Genomic DNA, 27,155 nt, shown 5'->3' with positions numbered 1-27,155 from the left:
GACCCGACCTGAACGCGTGCAATCCGGGAGACCAAGACTCGTAAATCAGGACCGAGTTCTGAACTCTCCGCTGACCAGTTGACCCACCAGCCGAGTGGCGAGCGCGCAGGGGCGCGGTGCACAAGTCACCGTCGGCCCTGGGTTCGAGTCCTCGTTGGGGCGAACAGACCGATTCTCTTTTTTTTCGGAGGGGGGGGGGCTGCTGAGCCGGCGGTCAAGTCCACCTCCCCGCGTCGGCTGGTCTTCTGTCCTAAACCTTGGTCCCCGCGCCGCAAACTACTAAATGGAAAAATATGAGCCTCGGTCAGTATTCGAACCCACGACCATGCGCGTCCCGGGCGCCCGCCCTACCAACTGAGCCAATGAGGCTTTTGCGTTGATGAAGCTCATCTCCGGTGTGGCTCACCACATCCCGGCAGAGGGGCAAAAGGGTTCCGTTGGCTAGATTCGAACCAGCGACTGTTTGCGTTACCGGCCCATCACATCAGGTGTCGCACGGCTGTAAAGTGATGGCCAGCGGAGCGGGAAAAATATCACGACGACGAGATTCGAGCCAGAGACCAGGTTCATACCGGGCCCGGACGCTACCGACTTGGCAACGAAGGAACGATAGTGAGCACATCTTTTGGGGGCATCCAGATCTCAGCTGTATCTGACGCCCGAAGACACTTGGCCAGCAGAGCAGGAAAAATGATCGCGGACGGGATTCGAACTATAGTTCGGTATACCGACCATCCTCACGATCTGCCAACGATCACACTCTAACACGCTTGCCGTAGGAGTCATTCAACGCGAGTGTAAGAAACACAAACAACCTCCACCAAAGTCTCCAACGACATCAGTGTAAGGGGCATACTCCCCAATTTTCATTTTTGAATGTTGCCCGTGTGGGTGTGGGGTGGGGGGTGGGCGTGTCGGTTGTAGCTACAACTGCGTAGCCACAATGAGGGACGTGTGGCTGTGGTAGGGGCGTCTGTCGGTGGTTCAGTGGGTGGGCACGGGGAGTCCCCACCCCCCCACAAACCACCCCTTTCCGGTGCTGGGGCCCAGAGCCCAGGCCAGGCGCTTGGAGGGAGGCTGCCGCAGCAACGGCGGCGTACTCGTCTCGGACGGTCGGGCACCTGGAGATGGAGATGGTCGTCGTGTGGTTGCGCGCCCTGGCTGCGTCAGCAGGATGTGGCTGACCCCCGAGGTGGACCCGGGGGACCCCCGAGCCGAGGGCCTCACCCGAAGGGGCAACACGTGACTTGACCTAACCAGAGGGCTCATCCCTTGCGCCGCCGATCGATGTGCAGCGCGGGCCCCGGAGGGGGCGCGGCGGGTGGGGCGCGGCGGGGGTAGCTCCATGGGGTGAGCAGCCGCAGCCCCACGGCCCCACCTCGCGGCCCACCGCTCTAGCGGCACCACACCGCCCTACCCGCCTCGCCTCCGAGGCCCCCGCCCCTCTCTCCTCGCGCACAGCTGCCGCCGAGGCTGCCGCGGCTATGGGAGGCGGGCGGGCTCCGTGCGGAGCGCGGAGCGGCGGGGCAGGAGCGGCGGACCCCCGGCCCCCGGCCCGCGGCCCGGCCCGGGCACGGCACCAGTGGCTGCCCGCTTGCCGCCCGGCCCGGCCAGGCCCTTCAGTTGACTCGAGGCAAGCGAGATGACGGCGTGCACGGCGCGCGTGGCGCGCGGCTCGACCCCATGCCCGTCGGCGCGCACGCCGGCGGCACCCACCGCGGCGCTGGCCGTCGTCGGCGTGGTCCTGCAGCTCGTCCTGCTCGCCGCGTCCTCGGCCGCCACCGTCGCTTCCCCGACCTGGCTGCTCCCGGACACTTCCGGCATCGACGGTCAGCTCACGGAGACCCTCAACGTCGACAGGTTCTTCGGCCTGTGGCTCGTCTTCAACGACGAGACGCTCAGCCTGTCAGGTGTGTGCGTGTGTGTGTGTGTGCTTGCGTGTGCGTGTGTGCGTGCGTGCGGGGTCACGCACTCCGCCCCCGCTCACCTGTGCCGCGCTCCCCCCGGCCCACCCCCTCCCCTTACGCAACCTCCACCGGCCGGTGCGGCCGATGCCCTTCCCTCAGAGGTCCCTGCTTGCTCCGCCCCCGTCACCCCCGTCCTCCGGGATGCGGGGCGCGAGGTGTTGTCGGGGGGTCGTTTGCATTAACCACGTGATTTTGGGTGAGTTTGAGTGGCGGGGCGAGGGGAGGGGGAGGGGGGTTGGTTGTTCTCTTATTCAAGACCAGCCGAGGGAGGTTTGAGAGGCATCCCTCCGCCCCCTCCCCACCTTTTCTCCATCCCTCCAGCCCTTAGCGGTCGTCGGGTACTAATAAAATCGTCACAGCTATATCACGTTAAGTCTCACGTGGGCCCATGGTGGTCATGTCTTGCTGGGAAACGCCACCCCGAGCAATCTATCTCGGACTGAACATGATATGCGATTACCATTGACTAACTATGGGGCTGTGAACAATGAACATCACAGCCCTTGCTCGAGGACTCGTTGGCCGTCGCCAGCACCCTCTGCTTCCCGGCGCCCCCACCACGCTCCGCCCCACCCGTCAAGTCAGGAGCAGGAGACGACGACGGGTGCACAGTCGGTTCCTCTGTTCTTGTCGTACTGTACCACCGCTTAGTCATGACGGTCACGGTTTCTGCTGGACGTCGTTTGACGACGACGACGGCGGGTCGGCCGGCGGTGTGGGGAGCGCAGAACGGGAGTCAGCCGCTGATTTCGAGAACGAGAACGTCGTAGTCGGCGCGGTGATAGCGGACGTGAAGGCCGTGCGATGACGGCACCACGTTTTCTTTTCCCGACGCAGTCCCCGCTGAAGTCACGGGCGTCAGAATTGAGGGCAAAACGTCAGGCTCAAACTGCCGTTCCCTGACCAGTTCCACTGATGAGAACTTGCGACTTTTCCGCGTTATGACTTTGGTCTCCGCTCCGCGACTCCGCGGCGGCGAGAGGCGACGAGGTTTGCAGAGCGAGCAAATAATTGAGTCGGCCATTATTGACGTACGCGACGCCGCCTGGACGTGTGCTGAGGCTGCCTGAGCGGTGCTGAGGTGCGGCGGCGCGGACCGGGACCGCGGCGGACTGCTGCGCAGTTTGGAACTATAGTCACTGAAAAATGAAACCCCATGGCGGCGGATCTCGCGCCCAATGGCGGTTGCATTGCGTCCAGGCCGACCAGGGGGCGATTTGCTGTGGGTTGCATACTTTCAAGGGTTTTGTAGGACAAATTGCCTGCCTACCCTAGGAGAGGTAAAACCGCGCCTGATGCCGGCGCTCTGCGATTTTCTAATCTCCTGCATTTCTATTAAACCTCTGGCTCGCCTTAAACTAGAGGTTCATCGCGGGTCGTCCAATTTTTCAGCGCTTTTTCCATCCCCGAACCCCTAAACGTGGCACGACACGAGCCGTATTTCATTCCTCCCTGGAAGGTCCGCGAACACGACCTGGGGGGGTGGGGGGGGGGGTCTTCTTCCCCAGCACTCCCCCGTCCGTGTCCGTCCTGCTGCTGGCAACAACCGCAAGCTGAGAGCTGAGAGCTCTATATGATGTGTCGGCTCCCACCCCATCGATCCAACCAACCCTCTAGGCCCTTACCTTCCCGTTCCCGCTCTCTCACTCTCTAGCTCTCTCACTCTAGCTCTTTCTGTCCCCCCCCCCCTCCTTCTCCCGTCGCCCTGGCGTCACTTTATCCTGCCTCTCTCCTTTCTCTCAACCAGGAAGGCACTCACTCAGACTCAGAGCTGCTTTTCGCGAACGTATCTCCTGGTACAGCGCACGAAGAACATATTTACAGGCGCAAAAAAGCACATCACAAATTCAGGAAATGAACAAATATGCGTTTAGCACACAACAGTGCCTCCTTTCCTTTTCCACTTTGAAGCTAACGTGCCGTCGCAGTTTACCAAACAATGAGAGAGACGCACCTCTCGCGAATCCTTTTGCAGGGGTTTGACTCAACTAAAATGATACATTTTGTACAAGCAGCATCAGCTTGATTTAATTTCAGAGTTGTTTCAAACAGCCCCCCTGTGCCTTTTGCGCCGCTGCAACTTATTGCAATGGCAATTCCCTCGACGGGCAGCACGGTGCCGTGGGGGCCCACCCCATAAATTTAAATGAGCGCAGAAATACGGCCGCCAGGCCCCGTGTCCCGTCCCGACCGAGCTGTTCCACCCCGCTGCGCCCGGGACCCGCCCGGGACAGCCTGGCACTGAGTCGTCGCATTATCTTGCAGGTGCATCTGCCGAGTGTTGCAGGAGCAATCGACATAAATCTGACCCAAACGCGCGCGCGCGCACGCGCACGTGTCATGTTGCGCGCCCTTTCGGTTGTACGTATCATTACTTTTTGGAATAAATCTGCCTCTATAAAGAGTGGATTGGGCTGTTTCGGACTGACCTTGATACTTGTGCCCCCGAAGGGCCGGGGCCTTATGTCTTCAAGGGCACATTGAGAGAGATAGCTACATACAAGGTGGCTGATTAACCCCGCTCATTCCTGCAGTTACGCTCTACGGCACGCACGAGTGCGAGCGGGCTTGCCTATCGCTCCTGTCCACGGCGCCTTACGGGCCGAGCGAGTTGGCAACCCACCCGCGATCGTGCGTGCAGTACAGCATAACTACAGAAGTGAGCTCCTGGTGCAGTCCCCTCTGCCCTACACTTCGAAAACAACATTTTGGGTCACCAGGCCCGAGTTGTTTTCGAGCCAACGGTTATCCCAACACGTGACCTCACCAATTAGCTAATGAGGTGGGAGCTGGTGGCACACGCATCACTCGGTGACTGTAGGGAAGTACATGCAGGTACACACTCGCAGTACAGTAGTCTCTATACAGGAGTTGACCCTTTCAGCATAATAACAATAATAATGACAAGACGATGCTGAAGTATGTCACTGATGCCATGTGCTCTCACTTCTCACTCACTTCCTTGGTGGGGGCGCCCATTGATACGTTGTAGTGAGGCAGGGGGGAGGGGGAGGGGCGTGGTAACCTGTGTGCCCCCCTCCCCCCCTACCCTTTCTCCCCACGCCGGAGAGCGCCGCTGGAGCCTCGGGAGGCTCGCTGGAGGCGGCCGCGCCGTGCGCCGGACTGAGCCACACGCAGGTCATCGACTTCGACTGGGAGAGGACAGGACAGGTGCTATGGCTCAACGGGCTAAGCCGGGCGGGGCGGGGCGGGCCGGACAGACTGGGCAGCCAGCCACTCCCATGAGCGCGCGCCTGGCGACTTACAAGTGGATCCGTTGCCCCCCAGCCCCTCTCTTTCTCTTACCCATCTCTCCCATGCAACTCGCCCGCCTCTCGCTCTCTCACTCTCGCACGACGCGATGTTGTAACGCCATCCTCTGTTTGTGTTGTATTGTCCTATGCGCCGCCGCGTGGTACTTCCCCGGCGGCCGGCATCGTTCTCTGACCTCCCCGTTCTCTCTTCTTCCAGACAAACCCTTCACCATCCTGGCGCCCATCAACTCGGCGCTGCCCCCGCTGGCCGAGCCGGGGGCCATGCGGCGGCTGCTGCTGGACCACGTGGTGCTGGGCAAGCAGCTGGACCTGGACATTGGCGCCGACCTCCGCTTCGCCACGCTGGGCGGGCACACCGTCAAGGTGCAGAACCACAACGGTGAGGAGTAGGCCCCGCCGCCTCCGTGAAGTGTAAAACACGCCATGAGGACAGATTCGGGAATGTTTTTTACTGGCCGCCCCCTCCATCCTTCCGGAATCTCATTGCCAATCTTGCCCGCGACTTTCTTCCCCCAGCCCGCCGCAATCGACCTTGTTTTTTCCCCCTCCGCTGTTTATGTTTTTTTCCCTGCTGAGCTGACGCTCCTCGCCCGTCCGTTTTAAAGAGCGCCTCCTCCACCTCCTCCTCCTTCCAGGCACACTCACGGCCAACGGCGCCCGGGTGCTGCGGGCGCGCGTCGAGGTGCCGCGGGGCATCCTGGTGACCCTCGACAACTACCTGTTCACGCCGCCCTCCGAGGAGGGCTCCACCAGCAGCTCGACGACGCCGGGCCCGCCCAGCCTGGAGGCGGCGGCCACCGCGACGACGGCCCCCAAGGCCAACGCCAGCACGGTCGCGGCCACGACGACGACAACAACGGCCGCCGCGTCCACCACCACCTCAGAAGCCGATACAGTGAGTTGTTGTTGCTGCTGCAGTCATCACCGTCGTCTCTTAGCCGAGCCGAAATCCGTTAGTCGGCCTACCGTGCCTGCCATGCCCCGGCTGGGTGCGCCATGGCCCCGGGCGCGGCCGAGCGGAGCTAAAGCGGAGCCGGCGGGGGGCCCCGCGGGGTAGGCCGCTCCGCTCGACAGCGCCGTCCTGCGGGTCTGCCTGCCGTCCAGGCGCTCGCCCGCGCTGCTTTATCTCCCTTACTTCGCTCACGGTCTGTCCTCCTCCGCGCAGGTGCCGCCAGCGCTGCCAACGGCCGCCGCGCATGTTGCGCCGCCCGAACCCAAGCCGCTGTCTGGCTTCCTCCGCGACGTCACGGAGGTGCTGTCATTCCTCAAGAGCGGCACGCGCGTCTTTCAGCACTTGCTGTCGCGCGCCCAGGTCAATGTGAGCCGGATGCTGACCGACGACGGCCAGTACACTCTGCTGGTGCCCACGGACCTGGCGTTCCAACGCTGGCACCCCATTGACTGGGGCTTCTACCCTTTCTCGGTGGCCGAGTTTAGTGAGAGCGTCGTCGTGAACCACTTCCTCAAGACCGACCTGCGCGCCGATGACCTAAAGGACGGCCAGGTGGCGCTCTCCCTTGAAGGCAGGGAAGTGGTGTTCGCACGAAAACGTAAGTACGAGTCGAGCTCGGAGCACTTGAGAACATACAATATTTGGGGCGCTGACCACATTTCCATTTTCAGCCAACTTGACGGTAAACGGAGTGCAGGTTGTGGGTGGCGATACGCCGGTGGCTCACGGCAACATTCTGCTCATCAACGAGGTCCTGTTCGTGACGGAGGAGGTGGTCGCCCGCCTGCACGAGAACAACCGTGACAAGGAGACGCCACCGCTGCTTGCGTTCCCGTGGATCGGAGCCCAATTCCTGAGCCACGCGTTCCTCGCCCTGGAGGAAGCTGGCAAGGGCTTCGAGCACGCTACCCGCTTCCTTAACATGGCCGATCTGGCCCCACACGTCCCCGGCACGGGCTACACTTTCTTCGTGCCGACAGACGAAGCTTTCGAGCGGCTTGGACTCGGCTCTGCGGACGACAGCTACCTGGCGACTGGACCTGGCCTCGACCTTCTGCTGAACCATTTCGTGGCCAAGAGGCTCTACGCCCGAGACCTGCAGAATGGCAGCACTTTCACTACTCTGGGCAACAAGACCATCACCATCAGCAGAAACCATGGTGTGTTCGAGTATGAAGAGTGTTCCATTACCTTTGTTTTGGAAAATAAGATGCAGGTTGTTTTGAACTCGCTGGTCTGACTTTCAGGTTCGATTTCCATCAACAATGCAAGAGTGGTGAAGAGCGAGGTGTTTGTTTACAATCTTGGCACCATGTTCTACATAGATCATGTTTTGTTCAGTGAGGATGGTCTTCCCCCAAGAGGTCACCAAGGTTCTAGCTCAGCAGGACCATTCCATGGTAAGCTAGATATCACCACAAATAAGTAGGTCTGCCAATGTCATTTAATTTTGTTTACTAGTAAGCAATTCTTTCTACTTTAGTTACTACAGAGATTCCAGAAGAGGTGGAAACCATTCCAGTTGAACTGAATTTAGAAACTGGCGATGGAAAAATTCAAGATGATGATCCAGACCGAGAACCAACAACAAGTGGTCCTGAAGCAGCTGCCAAGACGATAGAGGATCCTTGAAGCATTTCACTATTGACTATATTGGCAACAATTATCCTCGAGAGACTTGAAATGTTCATTGGGAGTACAGATTCTATCTAAAATATTGGATGAACATCTCAAAGTGGAATTCTTAATTTAAAGATAACCAAAGGCTGTCATGAAAGACAACAAAAGATTTTTTTCGTCTATAATAGTTTCAATGAAACATGGACTCGGTGATGATGATCATGATGGTGATAAGAGGAAGGAAAAGAATAAATTAGTGTATCTCTTGTTGCTGAAATTAGTTAGTTACTAGCAAGAGCTATTAGAGTTAGAACAGAGGAACAAATGCTTATGAGAACTGTAATATCATAATGTGGGTTTTCCTTGATGTTATGCTATTTGAAACTAGAGGGAGCTAGCCAATAGATGGCATTACATCATAGCAAAATATTATTGTCAAATGAAGAAGATGCTGACTTGCTTTTTACCATATCAAAGCTCATATCAAAGATTTATTCAGTTCTTTCTAAAGTTTTAAATTTTACTGCACCTTATCTATTGAGCAAAAGTTTAGCTTTTCTTCCTTTAAAAATTTATTCCCCGACAAACTACTGTAGCTCCTAAAAAATTTGATGATTTTTGAAGATCTCAAAAGTGAAGAGAATTTGTTTAGGATATAATGTACTTGAAAAGAATTACATCTTTTCCATTTTGTAGTATTTTTAACTCAGTAATTTTTATTTGTATGTTTACAGTTATGTGATCCTCGTGTATAAGTATGTATCAGACAATTTTCCATTAGATTTATGAAACACATCATATTCCACATTTATCATAATGAATCTTTGATGCAAGATTTCTATTACAGAATAAAATATTTTGAAAAAGTAGGAGTGCCAAAATTAAAGAAATGAAGATTATATACAGAAGGCAGAATGTTATGAACTGAATCTTACACAGCAAAACATGTTAAGTCATAGCTAAAGAGGAAAGATTTACCCAGCAAACCTCTATTAATAACTTTCCTTCCTTCAGCATCTTTAATTGCCATTAAATTTTAGATTTAATTAGGACCAGAAAGGTATACCAGAAAGTAACATATCAGTGATGAAGCATATTACCTTGCTGCCTTTACTTAAGGAAGATGAAACTGAGCACAATTGACAAGAAAACATGTCTAGAAAACAACTAAAAGGATTTTGAACAAAGTTGTATGTCATGTACATAGCTATTCCATTGTGATATTTACTGTTTTCCATATTTGTACAAATTCATTTGAATTCATTAAATGTGTGATCAGTGAACAAATTTAGATTTTATCTGTACCAGTCACTTCACAGCTGAGGTAAATATTTCTTTGACTTACATAATTTGGTGGGACACATCATCCATCAGATTTTTTTTATGGTCTGAGACGTTGGGTGCACTTTCGTAAGTGCAGATTGTCACTCCATGGTGGTGTGGTGGGGTCCATTCTCCTCGCAATCCAATGTAATAAACTCTAGATGTGTCATCTCCAAAATTTGAAGGCAAGTGAATTGTGAGATGGTGCACAGAAGAAAACTTCACAATTCTGTATATTTTGAAATTAGGTAGAAATTAGGGGGCTTGACAAAAAATTCAAATTCGAGAATAAACTCAGTTTTCAACTTACTTAATGGGATATTCTGCAGATCCATCACCATCTCTAGTCAATTCGAATTCTTGGTCAGCAGCTGCACTAACATCATCAAATGACATTTTGGGCCGATTTTTGAAACTGTAAATACACATTGTCTTAATTTTTTTTAAAGCTAAGCAACTACTCTTCTTTAGAACCACTACTTACAGTCTCATTTTGGATGGATGCATTTCTCCTTCTCCCCCTATCAAAATTATTCCTTTCAATTTCACATTTCCAGTGAAACTGAAACAAAGAAAATGTGAGAGACCAATAAGATGACGAGTCATTATTCTGGTGCATAGTGATCAGAACTAGAGAACGTTTTCAGTGGCTTATGACATATGAAACACTTACGGAATATTAAATAACAGTTCTTCATCTGCATCGCTGTCAACATACTGACAAAGAAACATAATTTTAAAACACCATCACAGCAAACGCTGAACTGCCATATATACCGTAACCCACCTTGTCCTTTTTTAATCGATCTTCCCATGGTTTAAAAACAGATTTTCCTGCTCCATCAATATGCTCGTTCAAACACTCTAGATTGTCAGTGTCAATCTTAGTGTAGAGAGAGTATTCTATTCCAGCCTCTGGACCAACAGGATGGTCATGATGCTCATGTTCACAACTGTGTCCTCCAGCTCCTGACATTGGGAAACTGAGAGAAGGGTGCACACACAGAAATTAAGAATGGCTTCCAACTACCAAAATTTAGTTCATACACATCCTTATTATCTGCTTAAATCATAGAACCATGCCGTGTAGAAAAGGTAAACAAACCGGCAGTTGAACAAGTTGAGGAGAAGTTCTGCTGGTTCTGATGTAAATTTCGTGGGAATAACGCAACACTTGTTGAAACCTGCGAATAACGCAGCTTAGGATGAGAAATTACTGAAAACTTTTCAGTGAAACGTTCGTGTTTACTGTTTACAGACAGATCGTCGAAATCATCAAGGCATTTTCTTCCCGTTATTGCGTTTAGATTTGAGGCATATCGCTTGACAGCTAAATATCTGTTGAAGGTATGAGCCCATGAAATATTTGAATTAGTTTTACTTTTCCTAAGACGGCGTCCAGCATTTTATCTCGTCGTTTTGTAGATCCTGCACGAGATGAAAAGGTTATGTCGATGTTTTGCACATGTATTCATGTACTGGTTTCCTTCCACAGGTCTTCATATCGAAAGTCCAAGTCTTCAATCTATCATGTCGCGAAGGAGGAAATCGAAAAAGACGACGAACGGTTGCACCAGCAAGCCTCAGACTTCTCTTCCACTGGTCAAAAGCAAACAGCGTATGACACCTAGAAGTGCTCCGCAGTTAACACGAAATGGAAAGTTTACTCAAAACTGGATTGTAGAGGATTTATTGGAGGAAGAGAAATTTGTTCTTAACCCTCGACTTAACTCTAATTTATCACAGTTGAAGAAATTGTGGAAGAATGGAAAACCACTAATGGATAACTGTGTAGAATTAGATCCATCTCCATTTAAACACTGTGTTGTCAAAAATCTGCTCAAGGATGAATCCCATCTTGATGATCTTTGCAAGGAACTGCCAAAGTTGCCGTATAAACAAATGCTGAATGATTTGTACTCATTACAGCAGTCTTGCGTTCTAGATGTTGGCAGTTCGTTAAAATCTGTGCATAGCATAGTAAAATTTATCAAAGGTCCTCTGAAGAAATGGGTGCAAGAGATAACTGGCAGGGTGTTTTCTGATAAAATGACAATCACTGCATCTCAATATAAATTTACTGATAGACTGCTATGTCATGATGACAATCTTCATGATCGTAGTGTAGCCTTCATTTTCTACTTGTGCAAAGATTGGGAAGAAGAATTTGGGGGATCTCTTGACTTATTTGATTGTGATTCAGACAACCAACCAAAAAATGTGATCAAATCAATATTCCCCTCATTTGGTTCCTTTGCCTTTTTTGAAGTGTCTCACAATTCGTACCACCAGGTAGCAGAAGTTCTCACTTCAAAATCTGTGAGACTTTCCATTAATGGGTGGTATCATGGAGAAGATTTACCTCAGCAACCAGTATGGCACGGTACCATTCCTAAAATGTTGGTTCCCATACAACTACATGGAAAGTCTGCTGATGACTTCATAAATTCAACTTGGCTAAATATGAAGACATGCTCTCAGGTAAAGAGTTCTTTTGAACAAGAACTAAGTATTAGTCTACCACAGTTTTTGAAGTCTCCCATTTTCACTGGAATAGAGAAAGCTTTAAAAGATAAGAGCATTGTGTGGGAGTCCTGTGGGCCCGCTCACCACAAGAGATATGAGGTAGCGAGGCTTTCTACTCTTCCTGCTGAAGTAACACAGTTCCTGAAGTTTGTTCAATCCAAACATTGGTTTCGGTTTCTCTCTCAGTGCACGGTAGAGATTAGTCCTGATGTCAAACCGTTGCCAAAATGTTGGTTGGAAGTCCAACGTTGGCAACCTGGGGACTACACAGTTCTTTTTGATAATGATCCACTTAATAATAGTACTGGTATTGATGTTCATTTGTACTTTGGTGTAGAAAAAAGGTTAAAGAACAATGTAGGTGGTGAGGTTTTCTATCTTGGCCCCGATCGTGATGATGAGGGTAATCTAGAGCAAGCTTTTCATCTAGAACCAGAAAATAATACCTCAACAATAATAGCTCACATTGAAGGTATGGCTGTGTTGACAAAGTATTTGGATCATCGAAATAAACCTTTCTTTAAAATATTTGGCAGGTATTCACAAAGTGTGGAATGAAGTGGAAGTCATTACTCTGGTAATACATACGGGTATAGATGTACAGTGTGTGTTGTGAGTGATAAAAGTTAGAGGATAATAAACGCCCAAAATATGAGTCATTATTTACTTAGACCAGAAAACTGCAAATTAAAAAAGAAAAAAATCAATCAATATTGGATTGTACAACACATACTCTTATAACAAAAGTCCACAAGCTAGAGACAAAATAGTCTGAAAAGTGAAAAACTCATAAAACCTACATTTGTCAGCCAGTTTTGCACCTGATCATAACATATTAAATAAAGCTAACACACAAATAAACACAAGGAAATCTAGGAATTTTGTACCTTGAAAGAACATTTTTTTTTTTTGGTAAAAGCATATGGCTTTAAATAATTTTGGTACAAATATTTGTTATTGTAAATAATCAATATACTAAAATGAGTTTTTGAAGACATTAAATTAAGCACAATAAAACTCAGTCTAAGAGCTAAACACCAAAGCTTGTTACACAACTGCATCAATAAATAAATTTAAAAAAAATGTAATTTAAGATACGGGGATGAACTTTATAGTGGTGCTCTTCAGCTGTGATGGACAGTAAAGAAAAACAAGCACATATCTGATGAGTAAAGCTTTGAATGGATTCATAAAAGAGGCGATCTATGAGACCACCGGTGCACAAATGGTTCCACAGCAAAACTAAAACTACATCAATTTTCTTTAAGTTATTGCATTTGCATTACTGTTATGAGGCTGATTGTTGTACTGAAACCATCAGTTTCTTAAACAAAACACAATGGAATGCTTAGACACAAATATTTGAGTCCTGTGTGGGAGCAAAGCCCACTATCCTTTGGTATCAATGTATACAACCTAGAAATTACACCACACAAAGATGATTACAAATACTAATAAATAAGCAAGATCCTTCAAAAGCAGTCTTTCTCACACCTGGAATCATGGATGGACAAAATTTAGGCCATTTTTCTCCCACAAATATCCATGTCAAAAGTGTTAGGAAGAACTGGAGCGCAGACACATCTTACATTTGATATTCAATTTCATCAAAACATGTTTTTTAAAAACAATTTTTTTTTCATTACTTACTAAAACGAATTTCACAAATTTTTAAAAGGAAGAGAATTGATCAGATTTCAAGAGAATAGATGCAATAACACTTAAATGTAAGACTTACAAATATAATTTGAATAAGTACAAAAGATTTCTTTGAGATCATCCATAATGTAACATTGAAAAAATGTATAAACCTCAATGATATCAAACGTCTATACACTGAAACCATTGACCAAAGGAAGAAAAATTACGGAAGGAATGTTGCAAGATGTGTAAGGAAATCACGAGTGTTGACGAGAGTGCATCCAGTTCTGTTCATTTTGTCATACATCCCACAATGTGAAAGGTATATTGACCAAGGACTGCATTTGACTGATCTTATCTCTAAATAGAAAGAATAAAACAAGTGAGCATAGCTGCGCCCATAATCAAGCAAACCACAATATGTATTGGTAATAATAATAATTAAGAACAAGAAATATATCAAAGTAACATAATAATAATTTCCCACACTAAGTTCATTAGCCTGTGGTCGAATTGCAGCTGGTTTAAGTTTCTTAGAACAAAGAGGTCCAAATAAGCTATGAAGTGATATCAACTGTTTGCAAGTTTGCTCAGCACAGACCACAATAAAACTGGTTCAACGCAGAAACAGCATCCACAACTCAAATTTAAAATATTTAAGCAAGTTTGAGTGATCTGGCCTGACATCAGATTCATTTACATCACATTTGGGGTTTTTACTAATCACCTCAATGCCAACCCAAGTTCCTAGGGCACAGATCATAAACCTTGGCGGACAGTTCAGAAGAAGACTCATTTTTCATTAGATTTCATTTGTTTTTTTAATTTCATTATTGAAAGTTTTCTCATTTTCTTTCTCCATGCTCCAACAGCCAAAAGTCACTAGATCCAACAGAAGCCGCTTATCACTACGGCCCTACGTTCAATCCAGGTACTCCAATAATACTTAACAAACTTTAACAGTCTGAGACCCAGAGAAGATAGCTATGTACAAGATCTGGGCATTATTTTCGCCCATAAGTCATCTTTGTGTCTTACACTAACAATGCTCTGAACATAAAGAGAAAAAATGATAGACATCAACAGAGGAAGGCCCAGATCAGGTTACATCACACATCTACATATGACACCTTGTTCAATTTAAATGCCAGATGTTAACAAGGCTATGAGACATTCAAAGCCAACCTGCAAAACAATGAGCTCTGGACCCCAGAGGAGAGAAGGGCCTTTGGCCAGTTCATAGTTCAATAATAAAACTAGGTCCATGGGTAGAGCCTGCCCCATTTTAAGAAATTATGATTTCATCAAATGATTAGATGAGGAATGTTGAAAGTAATATTATTGGTTGGGTTTAATGATAGGACTGGAAAGTGAAATGAGTACATTCAACTTTTAAAAATCTGCTTAACTGTATTAACTCTTACTTCTATAACAGCATGATTTTTATCAAAAGTTTTCCTATATCATTCCTAATCTCAGATAATGTATGTACACAGAGTTATACCCCTATTAGTTTACAATCATTTTAACATTAGATTAAGGTGAACAGCCAACTTTCGAATAGAAAATAAATCACCTGAAAATCTGTCATTATGGTCACTGCTGCTACCGCTACCAGACCATTGTGGTCTACGTACAAAGTCTGGTATAAAACAAACCCTAGACTTTGCCTTGGGTTGTAATGTAATACTTCCAAAATAGAACATTTTATTTTCGCTTTTGCAGTCAAACCATCTAATTAAAAGAATATTTTGGCTCCATTAAATGGCATTCTCACGAAAACCATGTTTCATTGTATTTGTTTCTCTTTAAATAGTGCTACTGATATTTAAAAACATTTGACTAGTTTCATAATTCTCTTATTGCTTCCAATTTCCTTAACAAAGTCAAAAACGACCACACCCCAGCACAATATTTATAACTAACAATAGAGCAGCGACGCAAGACACATTTTCTCAGAAAATAGGAAAGTTTAGTCACATTTCCTGTACCTTAGGTGACTATTCTCATTAAGCCTAAGTATGATTTGCCCCAAGGGAATTTGGCTGGCTCTCTGAAAAAATTCATTAAGTCATCCTAAGAGCCAAAGAGATTATTTGACACATTTAAAACAGTTTTGATATTGCACTTGATCGGTACAGCAAATGAGACCAGTACAGCACTGTACCTAATGGTAATAATACTACTCTCTCACCTGCCCCTCTTTCTTTAAACCTCCCCAGCCCCTCCCTTCACTTAATAAAATACATTGCATTCATACCCTTGATATTCATACGGGTAATTTCATTCATCATCAGTCTGATTTAATGATATACCATGGCCACATCCCCTTGGAGCAAACCAGTACAACACACAGCACTCAGGCGATTTCTTGTGCCATACCAGAAATGAGCTACGTGACGTAAGTAGGCCTAGTGCATCAGTATGGTACAGTACGATTAGAAAGTAAGTACCAGTAGTACTTACAATGTGGGAGGAGTGCATCCATCCCACTGTGTGCTTTGGACGAGCAATCCTTCAAGGAAGAAATACCTATCAGATACTACAAACTCAAAGAAAGTAGTCTCATCTGATAGATAAATTCAATTTAACTTTTAAGTTTTCTCATTACGACTCATTAAAATCTTTTGCCCTAGGAATGCATTTGTTAAATTTGACATGCGGTCTTACAAAAATAAATTACTTTCTGGAAGTCAACATATCATGTTGGGCAGTATATTTGATAAAGTTACCTGATCATTAGCATAACTGTACTTTAGAATTATGCTGTGCAAATTCATTTTCTTATAAAGTCAATACTGGAAGTCCCATTTGAGAGAAATCATTCTTAAACAAAGTGTTTGGCGCATCACTACACCTCAGAAGACAGCCAAGGTAATAATAATAATAATAGCATCCTGATGCTGCAAAACACAATGTAGTCATAAGTTGACACAGCCGGATGCCAAAGGTAGTGATGAAATGCAAACAATAACATCAAGCTATTAGAACAAGACAAAATGTCAAGTTCTATTCTTTATAGCTACACAGATGCAACAATTGTTACAAATACAACTGATGTGTGTGTGTGGACTTAAACCAGCCTACTAAACCATAACGCATGATGGTATAGCTTTAAAGTGACTAAATCCATCAGACCATAAACAACCACACTAATCCTAAAGTAAATGACTAGCAAAACATTCACATGAGTTTACAATAGCACTACAATACTTGTAGTGCAAAAAGAAAGAGAGAGTTAATAATAAACTTATGTTATGGAACAGTAGGCTTTATAAATACACATTTATAGTGGTATAAACAAATATACAGGTACAGTATATTATCCACACACACACACACAGACACAAACACACACCATACATACGCTTTTGAACATTCACACAATAATACATTAAACATATAAAGTAAAGCTATGATCTGCAATCAGAGTGAAAGACTCACAGTGAGCACCACATGATTGCACTTAAGTATGCAATGCACACATAGCCAATGCACCCACAAAAATAATCTGCACAAATGATGTGCACTAGGAAAAAGCTCAGTGATAAGTCTCACAGTCAAAGGAAAACAACTCAAACAAAAAGTCTAAGATACTGCTGACCATACCAGCAAATAAATGTGCTTACAAAACCAGTTAAGTGAACTTAAAGTAATTCAAAAGGCAAGAAAAACACACACAAAAGAAAATCATAAAAAAATCAAACTCAAATGACAAGAATTTGCTGAATTTACAGCAATATATGAATCTCAAAATAACACAAAACTAAAATTCATGAAGAGTGGATGCCATGGCAGGTGAGCAAGTTCACTTAAAATATTCTCACCATTTGATGAACAAAACTTGCTGGCAGACAACTGCCAATTAACACAAAGCAATATCAAGGAATACAAATAAAGTGCAAACATGAACTTGATTTGTCTGGCATTATTTGCCAGCAAGAAAAAAACAAGATCTAAGGGAAAAGATAGACAGTACACTTTGCACTAGTCTGACTAGCTTAATTTCATTTTCACATCAGGACATTAACATATAAAGATATAACTTCTGAATGCTGAATTTGTCCCACGACATTCACTTAAATAATGGAAGATTTTAACCTTTAAATATGGTAACAAACAGTGCTATTCACAATCATAGAAAATCCCCTCTCAACATTGAACGTAACCTATAGCTTAAAATAATTGATGATTAAGTACAAGGATGGGGTTGAGACAAATTAAGCCTTCAGGTCTTACTCCTGAGATGACTAGCTCAAGGTCACAGCGAAATAAATTTAACACCCCGGCTCCCTCTATGAGGTTTTACTTTTGTTGGTTTTAAATGAGACTTGCAGAACTCTGTTACCAAGGGTGTAACCATTGAGTGATTGAATAGCAACAACAGCTTCATCATAATTGGTCATTGTGACAAAACCAAAGCCCTTGCATTTGTTGGTCTGCAGGTCGCGGATCACCTTGACGCTTTGGACGGCCCCAAACGGTCCGAAGAGTTGCCACAGGACATTCTCTTCTGTTTCTGGGGCTAGGTTGTAAACGAAGATGCACCAGCCGGACCCGCTCATGCTGTTGCCAGGAAGCATGGATTGTCCCAAGAGGTCACCCGCGAGCGGAGAGTACCTGCTGGCAAGAGAGCCACGCATCACTAATCTGACACAGGGTAAAATATCAGGGCACACAAAAAAATAAGAGGAACGTGAAGAGTGTGATCCACTAAGAACCATAGTGACTGTGGCTTTACATTTATGATTTTTAATGGAAACATTGTTGGCCACAAACTCACACAGGAGCAGGAAATCTAACTCAAAAGTAAACCCTGCACAGATGTAAAAGGGGAAGTCATTTCAATGCCCATCAAAAATAAACAGTTTACATTGTTGGTCCTCTATTTGGTGGTTGTTGGTACATTGCTGTTAACTAGTGCTCAAGTAGTTTTTAAATTTAAAGCACATGCAACTAGTTCAATACCATGCAACCATATGACTTCTAAATTGGCATATTAAATAAGAAAACTACGGAATTCTTGCATGTCACGGATCCATTGATAAAACTCCAAAATTGAAGATCTAAAAACAACCCTGTTACGATCAAGTTATGATATGATCGATTACCCCAAAAGGAGTTTTTGAACAGGAATTTAATGGAAGTAGTAATAATAAACTAAGGATTGGACAGAAAACTAAACAATTGAATGGTGCAGAGAAACAAAGCACAACCATTACATGCTCAATATAGGTGTATTATCCAATATTCGTGAGATTCTAGTATGCCTAATAAGTAGGAAACACTTCCATCATACCAGTATTTCAGATATGAATTAGATAATATAAATTGTAAACTGATTATCCTCCAAAAAAAATTATACTCCATAGCAAAAATGTAAAAGAAGTAAAAAAAATTGAGAATTAACTAAAGATTATAACTTTGCTATGCCACAAAATAAATTCAAGCTAAGTTGTGTCTAAAGCATGCACTTCAATAGAATAGATATACTGACCTCTGAAGACCTTTGTTAATGGCTAGCATTGTCTTGCCAGTGCTAAAACAAAATACACAAACAAACATAAGAATATAATTCCAGGAATACAGATGCAAGCAAACTGATGCTTAGCGGGCATTTCTCACGCTTCAATTCAAATCAAACCAAGTCACAGCTTATGTCAGATCAAAGCTACCAGAAAATTAGAGAAATAGGTAAATACATAGTGAGAGAATGCAGCCTGAAATGATGCTAAGCATTTAAATTTCAAAGGGAAAATATTTCAAACACGTCTGCCCACAACAAAGAACCCGTATCAGTCAACCACCACACCTAGCTGTATTGTCTGTACCCTCTGATAAAACAAGGCAAGTAAATCAAAATGAATATTGTTTTCTTTTCCTGTTTAGCAACTTCACAAACTTAGTGATTCACGCAGACTATGAATGTCATAGAGAAGGGAACCCAGAAATCCAAATTGCAATAAAACAATTTTAGGGAAGTGACGGTTAGGGCAGAAGCAGGGCAAGACCTCATGTTTAACTAACACTAAGGCTACCATAACTGAAGTTGCATTGTTGTGAATGGGGGAAAAAACGAAACAGAGGAGGGAATCTATGACGTCTGCAGTACTCTCTCTCTCTCTCTGCTCTGGGGGCTATAGAGCAGAGATGTCTATTCTGCATCCAAATTCTAAGAAAGACATAGATGCAGATAGAGAAAAAAGAAATACGAGTGAACACAGATAGTTGCCAAGATAAATACCAGAGTTCAAACTACTTTGCACAACCAATGAATGAATTTTACTACAGAACTATTTCCACATAGAAAGCCTGTTTCAAATCACCTTTGAGAGTTGGCGCCAAGAAATGATTTCCCACTTCCTAGGCCTGAGCTGTTAACACACAAGTCAACAGATGACTTATTATTAGGGGTACACATCAAATGTACAAAATTATCACTTCTATAAGTTTATACTTTAGACAAAATTGATGTTTAAGCCCCTGTAAAGGATAAGTCTTAAAATATTTAATAAACAATACACATAAAATACACCCTCTTCTATTTCAACAAAGTTCCATTGAATATCGGAGAGGGGAAGTATGGATTAGTTACCAAAAGGAATGCGGAATAAAAGAAGAATGGTGAGGAAAAGAAATCAATTCAATTGGAATATTGAAACAGGCTTAGAATGTGAAGACATGATGCAGTTGAGTTAATACCATCAAATGGAGGCACATAAAAAGAATGACTTGGTGATACATTTATTTTATTTGTTGGGATATCGTTTGGAAAGCAGAGTGCCAAGAACTTTCATACAAAAATATGAGGTTGTAATAACATATGTCTAGCTAGTGTAGAAAAAAATCATACAATTTGAAATAATTGAGATCCTTTGCGTTTTTAATAATGTATTGGGTTGTGGCACATGTTGCACTATTGGAAAAAGAATACTAATTGACATTCAAGACAATAAAAGTCATGCAGGCAAGTAAAGAGAGATATGGAAAGATTGTGGTATGGAGCTCTCCATGGATGTACATTTGGATAACATAAAAACCACACTTAACAAAAATGTTTCGCAAAAACTTGTGAAACATGGCTCCATTTCAAAAGATATTATAGTAACAATTGTAAATTTTGCGGAGAAAATCATTAAATCTATAATAAAACAAAACTAGAACTGACACAAATGTTGTAATCCAAAACCAATATTAAAATTACACTGAATGCAAACCAAAGTCAAGTGCCTACATTCTGCCTAGCATAAAAGGTGCTAAAAATTTCAAGTAAAAATAAGAAAACATCACAGTATCTCCTCAAAATTTGCCTTGCCTTTCCATTCTATGCTACATTGTAAACTCCGTGACACTGCACATTTAATGCTTGTGTGGACCTACAATGTAATACTCACCTATCACGTGTGTCAGGCCACAGCGGCAGTCCGTATGGGCTGCTTGGTGGAAAGGCAGGGCAATAAGCAATATAGCACAACAGAATAGACAAAGGGGTACCAAAAACACAACCTAGGAAAACTAAATTTACATGCCATATGGTTTAATAAAATTCAAGAAAATTAAATGAAATGATCAAAACAGCAGTAAAAGCTTTTGAGAACAAGCATTGAATGTGTGGCATTACTAAAGTAAACCTCATGTCAGCCATAATAAAACCATACAGCATGTAACATCATAATCCCATGCTAGCTGCACACCATCCCAGAATGGCCGTCTCTTAAACAGAATCATTTAAGCAACAACATAGGAAGAAACTTTGGCTGTACATTAAGAAAACAAAAACATAATGTAGTTTAATTAAAATATGAAAGGTAAGAAACTAGGCTGATAGTAAGTTATCTTCTGAAATGATAGGTGATAATACTGATTTGATAACAATAACAAAATAACTTTAATACTGTGTGCAAAAGAAAAAGGAGCTGTAAATGAAGCCACTTAAATGGAAATGGGAAATTTCTACAATTAGGCAACAAAATATTTGACTTCTAAGATATAGACCACAAAGCAAACAAAATGCAAAAAAGGGGGTATACACAGTGAAGGTAGAAATGGTAAAAAGCAGTGACTCAACCAGAAACATGGTGGTTCAATTTTTTCTGAACCATATCCAACAAATAAGAGGAATTTGTTCAATGAACAAATTCATATCAATTTAGGTTTGAATAAAGCTATGAACTCTTACTCTTCAATATTTGAATTATTACATACAGCAGACCTCTACCGTTCCATAAGATATCAAATTAGAAAACAAGAAAACGCTGCCTCACAAATGACGGCCATGAGGGTACTGAGCAAATTTGGCATAGATTGTGACATCAAATATGAATAGATAGTGGGATGGGGTGCAGATTGGGTATGTCAAATGTCCACAAGACAACTACAGTATATTAGTAAAATCACACTTCAGAAAGAAGACTCTTGTAACCAAAACAAACCCTTACACTAAAACACGCGCGCAGACACACACACACACACACCAAACACCCACACAGCAAAAACAAAACAGGAGCATCTTAGATAGATAAAATTAATATTCTGTACTGATTAGAAACTTTAGGATATATCAACAAGAATTAGAATTATCTCAATAAGTCATAAGGATTGATGCTGCCTAGAGGGCAGGTCATGACAAATTACTACAAACTTGTGCACCATGCACTATGCTTAGTTAAAATTGAGTCAAAACATTAATAAATGTAACTATATTTGAAACTGAGACACCAATCTGATAAAAATGTATTTACTAAGAAAAAGTTCACACACTTACAGAATGTAAAATATTATTTTTAAAAACAAATATTGAAGTTACATTGATGTGAATAAATCTACATTTTACAAAGCAAGATATAGGCAAAAGCAAGAGAAACAACCACAACCAAAATTTGCGAGGAGGAACCACAACAATATCTTTTGGACCAAAGCCTGACACTTGGGCTCCTTTTCTGATATTGAAATAAGATCAAAAACAATACAGCACCAGGAATAGATGCATGACTTTAATTGATTGATAGTCAAGACAGTCTAAGAAAATGTAGTGCAAAATTGTTTCATCCATTAATGCACAGCAATATATACACTATGGATATTGAAAAAAAGGTAGCTTTGGCAAAATTTGGTTTCGTGCCTACCCTAAATATATTTGTGAGGTTCCTACAACCACCAGTCAATAAATTAAATCACTTCCCCATTATCTGTAGTTTAAATTGAATGCTCAGTGTGTGTTTCTAAGGGTAAGTTGACATTTGATGCGGAAACTGAGGTGGGTAAAGGTTTGGATGAACAGGGGAACTCAAAATGCAGCGAACTGCCGGAGGGAAACTAGGATAAGAGGGTGTTGATAAAGGAATGTACCTGAAGCGGCCAGTTGGATGGTGCATGGGTCCACCAAAGCGTCTTGCAGCCTGAGGAGCCAAATATGCAGCCAAGGGTGGCATGGCTTTGTTATTGTTGCTAGGGTTGTTGGCAAACTTCACAGTGATTGGTTCGGTTGATCCCTTCGGCACAGTCCCATTCAATTCCTGGATGGCACGTTCTGCTTCCATACGTTGATCAAAACGAATGAAGCCCACGCCTTTAGACAGACCTGCCGGAAAAAGAGGCACCATAAGAAACGTTCGGAAATACTGGGTCAGTAGAATGGCAAGGTCAAACAGACCAATCTTTGACTTTGCAGAGGGCATTTCACACACACATTCACGCAGTCGAATTCATGCAAAAAGATAAGTGCAACAAAATTGCAGGCCAGATCTAAGGCCATGCAACTGCTAACAATCTCATAAAAACATAGTAAATATTTGTTCACAATGTTTGGTGTGAAAAGTTTCTCTTTCACATCCACAGAAGAACAAAAGGGATGAGACTTCACACAAATGGAGGAAAGCAAGCTCTACAACAAATCCACACGCATCCTAAAACATGACCAAATCACACAGCGAAAAGTCAATGCTGCAAACTAATCCACTGTTGTAGACTAGATTTGAAAAATCATAAAAAGATAAATAAAACCAGATGGAAGTGTAGAAGCAGGGATGGAGGCTAGGTTAGCCAACAATTGGGAGGAAGAATTTTGTATTTAATGAAGGAGAATCTTTGATAGTAGTTTTCTAGTTCAAGCTTGAACTACAGCTTTGATCTGCATTTAAGAAAATGACTTGTGAAAAATGTGATAAAAATTTTAGCAGTTATACATTTAGATGGTATGGTGTATGTATTCTGCATTACTCCTAATGAATGTAATTAAGACGAAAGAAAAAGGACATTTTGAAAGATTCAATCATAACAGAACACAACATATGTGACGAGAAAATTTATGACCACTACCTTCAGTTTCACACCAGAAGAGAATGAGCAAAAACACAATGAAAATGAAGCAGATATTCTGATGATTTCAATCTTATGTCCAACTTCAAAAAAAGATGAAAGTATTGAAGACAAGAAAAACAAGGTGAAGGACTTAACTGACAATTTACCATTTCTGTTAACAAACTTCATATAATATTAACCAGGGTGATTGCTATTGATTATGTTTCAAAAACACTGTTGAATGGTATTATGACAAACAGACCAAAGACAATATTGAAATCAGGCCGAACAATGCCAAGGTAAGCACACCGTGCACTACACACTCTAGAGATGAACAGTATCATGAAGCCATAGGTAAACAAAACATCAAACTCACGTACATGGAACATTGTCCGATCCGCTCACAAACTGGCGTACTATGAAAGAAAGAAGAAAAACGTGAAATGAACAACATGATTCAGATTGTTTCTGCTGGAGAAAGTTTTAATTAAATTAAAACTGTGTTGATTTATGAAAATATTGTACCCATTAGTTTGGGGATGAATAGATGTGAAATTTATTAGTGCTAACCTAGGTAATTTATGAAACAAAAATGGGTGGGTGAGATGGCTTGTGCTTTAGGATAGTGTGATGTAACCACAAAATTCTGCTTTGTGAGTTCAAGCCCCAAACTGCACAGCCTATCATGATTTTTAAAAGTTTCAAAAATAGCAGTAGCAGTAAAAGATAACATAACATGCTCAGTTGCAGTATCTGACGCTCTAAACTAGTAACTTGCATAACTACACGTCCTGCCCACATGTTAACGGCAGGAGTATGAAAGAATGTTGATCACTGTATCAATATGAATAGGAAAGACAAAACTAGATATGTCATAGTTTGTTTTAAACGAAAGACTATGATCAAACCATTGAAAAGATGAAAATGAATCATGACAACACATGCCAAAAGCTATTGTTGGACTGCACAAGAAGAAAATTGAGCCTCAGAATACAAGCAATATGAAACAGATGATGTCAAAGTCAAGAGAAGCATTAAAATTGGGAAATGTTTTTCAAAATAGAGTTGTAACCACACACTCTGAGTAATTACCTAATGACTGAAAAAAAATAAAGTGATCTTAAAAATTAGGGACCCATTACCACATTCTTACCTGACATATTGTCACAGAGGATTCTTGATGTTATTATTCTCCCATATGGACTGAACAAATTTTCCAAGTCCTGTTGGGTCATACTCTTTGGAAGGCCACTCACATACAAATTGGCTCCTTTGATAGCTTCACTGCTTGGTCTCGCAAATGAAACCTAAGCAAAATTTTAAATTCAAAATTAACATAATAGATTTTTTTTTTAAAGGAGAAAGATGTGTACAAAGGTCTTTCACTGACCTTAATTGTTTTATTTTGTAGTCTGAGACCATTTAATGTGTTGATAGCCTTCTCTGCATCCTCCGGTCTGTGGTAGTTGACGAACCCATAACCCAGACTTTGTCCTGTGTATGTAAAGACACAGAAGGATTCAATTTTGCACCATTAAAAAGATTCGTGAAAGTTTAATTTCAGTAAGCTTTATAGATAAATATCACACATAATCCATGAAATTCAAAATAAAATTGCAGAACTCTAGTTAAACCTACCAGTCACTTTATCTCTGATGAGTTTACAACTCTCCACCTCACCAATAGATGAAAATAGAGAGCGTATTTCTTCTTGTGTCATAGTCTGGGGTAAGTAGTTCACTATCAAATTGGTCTTACTCTCCTCCGACTGGGAAGAGGAGTTGTGGGACGAATTGTTGTGCATTGTCCCATTGTGCTGCGGCATTGTGTCCATCCCATTTTGCATCATTGTAAAATTCTTTTCAAACCTGTGAACAGAAAAAAATGAACAGAAAATTAGTAACTTTACTGCCGCGTTAACAACTGAAAATAATTCACGGCACTACCGTTCTTCAACAATATTAAGAGAAAACACTAGGAATGACAAGGACAACCTAAAGCTAAGCCCCACAGATGTTTGCAGGTGAATTCAGGAAGCATCCGACTGCAAAATCCTCCGCTTTCCTTCCAGTACCTTTTCAAGTCTTAAGAGAACAAGGCAAGGACATCTCCCCGTGAGCGAGCAACGACCCGTTCAATACAACGTCCACCAAAAATATATAATGAAAGCATCACATGACAAACGCCCCCTTTCACCTCCCGCTGAGCAGTGTGCCTGTGCCAGCCCCAGCCCCGGGCCGCCTCATGGCCGCCTCGCCTACCCCCCGCCCGTCATGAGCAATGCACTTTCCGACCTGACAGTTGCCTGCCTGTCGAGGTCCGGCGTGGCCTGGCGTAGCGCAGAGGCCTCATGCGTGGGAACAGAAATAACCCGACCAACCCTATGCTGAGTGCCTGCCTACTGGCTCGGGCCCAGCTCCGCCTGCTCCGCCTGCTCCGCCAAGCCCCCAGCAGCAGGCAGCGAAGCCCAGCAGCAGCAGCAGCTCACCTCGCCGAGGGCACCGCGAGGGCAGAGCGGGCAGAGCATTCGCCCGGGCCGGGGAGGGGTCAGTTCGGCCACTATCAGCGCCAGCCTGGGCAGCCTACGGCAGCCCCCGCGCCCGTGCGTGCGCGATATCGTCCATCCCGTGCATCGCCGTCACGCGCCGCCGCGCATTGGCGGCATGATCGATACGAGCGCCACCGAAGCCTTCCCTTTGAGATGGCGGCCGGTTTGGACGCCAACCTCTGCGCTCCTCCAACCCCTCTGGCGCAACCAGCCTCCAACGCCTTCCCTCCCCTCGGGCCTTCCCTCCCCCCATCCACTTCCCGCCGCGCTCAAAGACACGCCGCCTCCGCAGCCGCCGCCCGCGAGCATGCCGATACCAACCTCCAAAATAGCGGCGCGCTCCAGTCAAGGCGCTTTGGGGAAATCTAAAATTAGAGGGCGGGGGAGAGCGACGCGGGGGGGACGGGACGGGGCCAGCGGCCGGCCGGCTGGCACACATCCACAGAGGAGCGGCGCGGGGGCAGGAGAGGAGCACGGCCTAAGTACACACGCAGCACCACCGCGGTGTCCGAGAGGCTGACGTGACGACGTCGGCCGCTGTCCCCTCGCCATAACGGCGCCAGCCTGCCCTAGGTCGGGGGGCACACTGGCACCCCCCCCCCCCACAAGCCACGCCCACGAACCACGCCGATTTATTCATACGTAGCAGAAACATGCTGCCTCTATATAGACCCCCACCTCAGAGGCACCGGCCCTCCCCGGGCGCTATTCGGGACGGGCCCGCCCCATGACTGGAGCCAGAGGAAAGGGGAAACAAAGGAAGCGAGGAAAAGCGTCCTCCCTCGCCGCCTTCCTGGTCTTCGTAATGCTTAGATCCTTTGTTCGCGCAGTACGGGTGGGGCCGACGCCCATCCCATATCGAGCCAGACGCGGACGTGACCGCCGCGCCCTCCCTCCCCTCCAGCTAGTGCCCGAATGCCCTTTGACCTTTTAGATACGGTCCAGCAGGGCGGCGCAACCAGCATCCGGGAGCGGAAGAGGACGAGGGGGCGGTTGGGAGGGAG

The 27,155-nt window shown here is 44.5% G+C and overlaps 4 protein-coding genes across 26 annotated transcripts in view; 2 read left to right on the top strand and 2 right to left on the bottom strand.

The window, feature by feature from the left end:
* Positions 1-1,580: 1,580 nt before the first annotated feature.
* Positions 1,581-9,101, top strand: LOC113205028 (uncharacterized). 2 transcript variants are annotated; one of them, XR_008010887.1, is made up of 8 exons: positions 1,581-1,910; positions 5,439-5,621; positions 5,878-6,137; positions 6,408-6,792; positions 6,866-7,354; positions 7,442-7,594; positions 7,678-8,569; positions 8,662-9,101. XR_008010887.1 is itself a non-coding variant. In XM_052265069.1 (7 exons), the coding sequence occupies exons 1-7, from the start codon at positions 1,643-1,645 to the stop codon at positions 7,824-7,826; spliced, it is 1,887 nt and encodes a 628-aa protein (XP_052121029.1). In that variant the 5' UTR covers positions 1,581-1,642; the 3' UTR covers positions 7,827-9,101. The 2 variants fall into 2 exon arrangements, 1 of the variants encoding a protein (XP_052121029.1); XM_052265069.1 differs by having other exon boundaries at positions 7,678-9,101.
* On the bottom strand, positions 8,496-10,379 carry LOC113205032 (PITH domain-containing protein CG6153). The gene is made up of 6 exons (XM_026420468.2): positions 10,243-10,379; positions 9,925-10,120; positions 9,811-9,854; positions 9,622-9,699; positions 9,448-9,552; positions 8,496-9,366 (listed from the first exon to the last, which is right to left on the bottom strand). The coding sequence occupies exons 2-6, from the start codon at positions 10,111-10,113 to the stop codon at positions 9,156-9,158; spliced, it is 627 nt and encodes a 208-aa protein (XP_026276253.1). The 5' UTR covers positions 10,114-10,120; positions 10,243-10,379; the 3' UTR covers positions 8,496-9,155.
* Positions 10,346-12,318, top strand: LOC113205029 (prolyl 3-hydroxylase OGFOD1). Its single transcript, XM_026420452.2, has 2 exons — positions 10,346-10,484; positions 10,633-12,318. The coding sequence occupies exon 2, from the start codon at positions 10,668-10,670 to the stop codon at positions 12,219-12,221; it is 1,554 nt and encodes a 517-aa protein (XP_026276237.1). The 5' UTR covers positions 10,346-10,484; positions 10,633-10,667; the 3' UTR covers positions 12,222-12,318.
* LOC113205030 (ELAV-like protein 1) overlaps positions 12,314-27,155 on the bottom strand; it is a 45,610-nt gene continuing 30,768 nt past the window's right edge. For 4 of the 22 annotated variants that reach the window (XM_052265070.1, XM_052265076.1, XM_052265079.1 and 1 more), the window contains exons 2-10: positions 25,242-25,471; positions 24,994-25,103; positions 24,757-24,910; positions 23,984-24,019; positions 22,653-22,884; positions 20,699-20,737; positions 19,631-19,678; positions 18,802-18,843; positions 12,314-17,927 (exon numbers count right to left, since the gene is read on the bottom strand). In XM_052265070.1, coding sequence (XP_052121030.1) covers positions 17,600-17,927; positions 18,802-18,843; positions 19,631-19,678; positions 20,699-20,737; positions 22,653-22,884; positions 23,984-24,019; positions 24,757-24,910; positions 24,994-25,103; positions 25,242-25,471 — 1,219 coding nt within the window. In that variant the 3' untranslated portion in view covers positions 12,314-17,599. Of the gene's footprint in view, positions 17,928-18,801; positions 18,844-19,630; positions 19,679-20,698; positions 20,738-22,652; positions 22,885-23,983; positions 24,020-24,756; positions 24,911-24,993; positions 25,104-25,241; positions 25,472-25,677; positions 25,840-27,155 lie in introns of those variants that run through there. The other 18 variants (XM_052265078.1, XM_052265071.1, XM_026420453.2 and 15 more) reach the window with 18 other exon arrangements.

This window comes from Frankliniella occidentalis, unplaced genomic scaffold (genome assembly GCF_000697945.3).
Source record: "Frankliniella occidentalis isolate FOCC.00 unplaced genomic scaffold, Focc_3.1 Scaffold23, whole genome shotgun sequence".
In the NCBI taxonomy this organism is placed as follows: Eukaryota; Metazoa; Arthropoda; class Insecta; order Thysanoptera; family Thripidae; genus Frankliniella; species Frankliniella occidentalis.
Note: the sequence above shows the minus strand (reverse complement) of the source record. Positions and strands in the feature narration are given on the sequence as shown.

What these genes read in the sequence shown, in the direction of transcription:
- LOC113205032 (XM_026420468.2), bottom strand. Translation starts at nt 10,113, where the DNA reads ATGTCAGGAGCTGGAGGACACAGTTGTGAACATGAGCATCATGACCAT. An exon ending in ATCGATTAAAAAAGGACAAG is followed by an intron (nt 9,855 to 9,924) that starts GTGGGTTACGGT and finishes TTTCTTTGTCAG; the next exon opens with TATGTTGACAGCGATGCAGA. An exon ending in TCTGCAGAATATCCCATTAA is followed by an intron (nt 9,367 to 9,447) that starts GTAAGTTGAAAA and finishes CAAAATATACAG; the next exon opens with AATTGTGAAGTTTTCTTCTG.
- LOC113205028 (XM_052265069.1), top strand. Translation starts at nt 1,643, where the DNA reads ATGACGGCGTGCACGGCGCGCGTGGCGCGCGGCTCGACCCCATGCCCG. An exon ending in CGAGACGCTCAGCCTGTCAG is followed by an intron (nt 1,911 to 5,438) that starts GTGTGTGCGTGT and finishes CTCTTCTTCCAG; the next exon opens with ACAAACCCTTCACCATCCTG. An exon ending in CTCAGCAGGACCATTCCATG is followed by an intron (nt 7,595 to 7,677) that starts GTAAGCTAGATA and finishes TTTCTACTTTAG; the next exon opens with TTACTACAGAGATTCCAGAA.
- LOC113205029 (XM_026420452.2), top strand. Translation starts at nt 10,668, where the DNA reads ATGTCGCGAAGGAGGAAATCGAAAAAGACGACGAACGGTTGCACCAGC.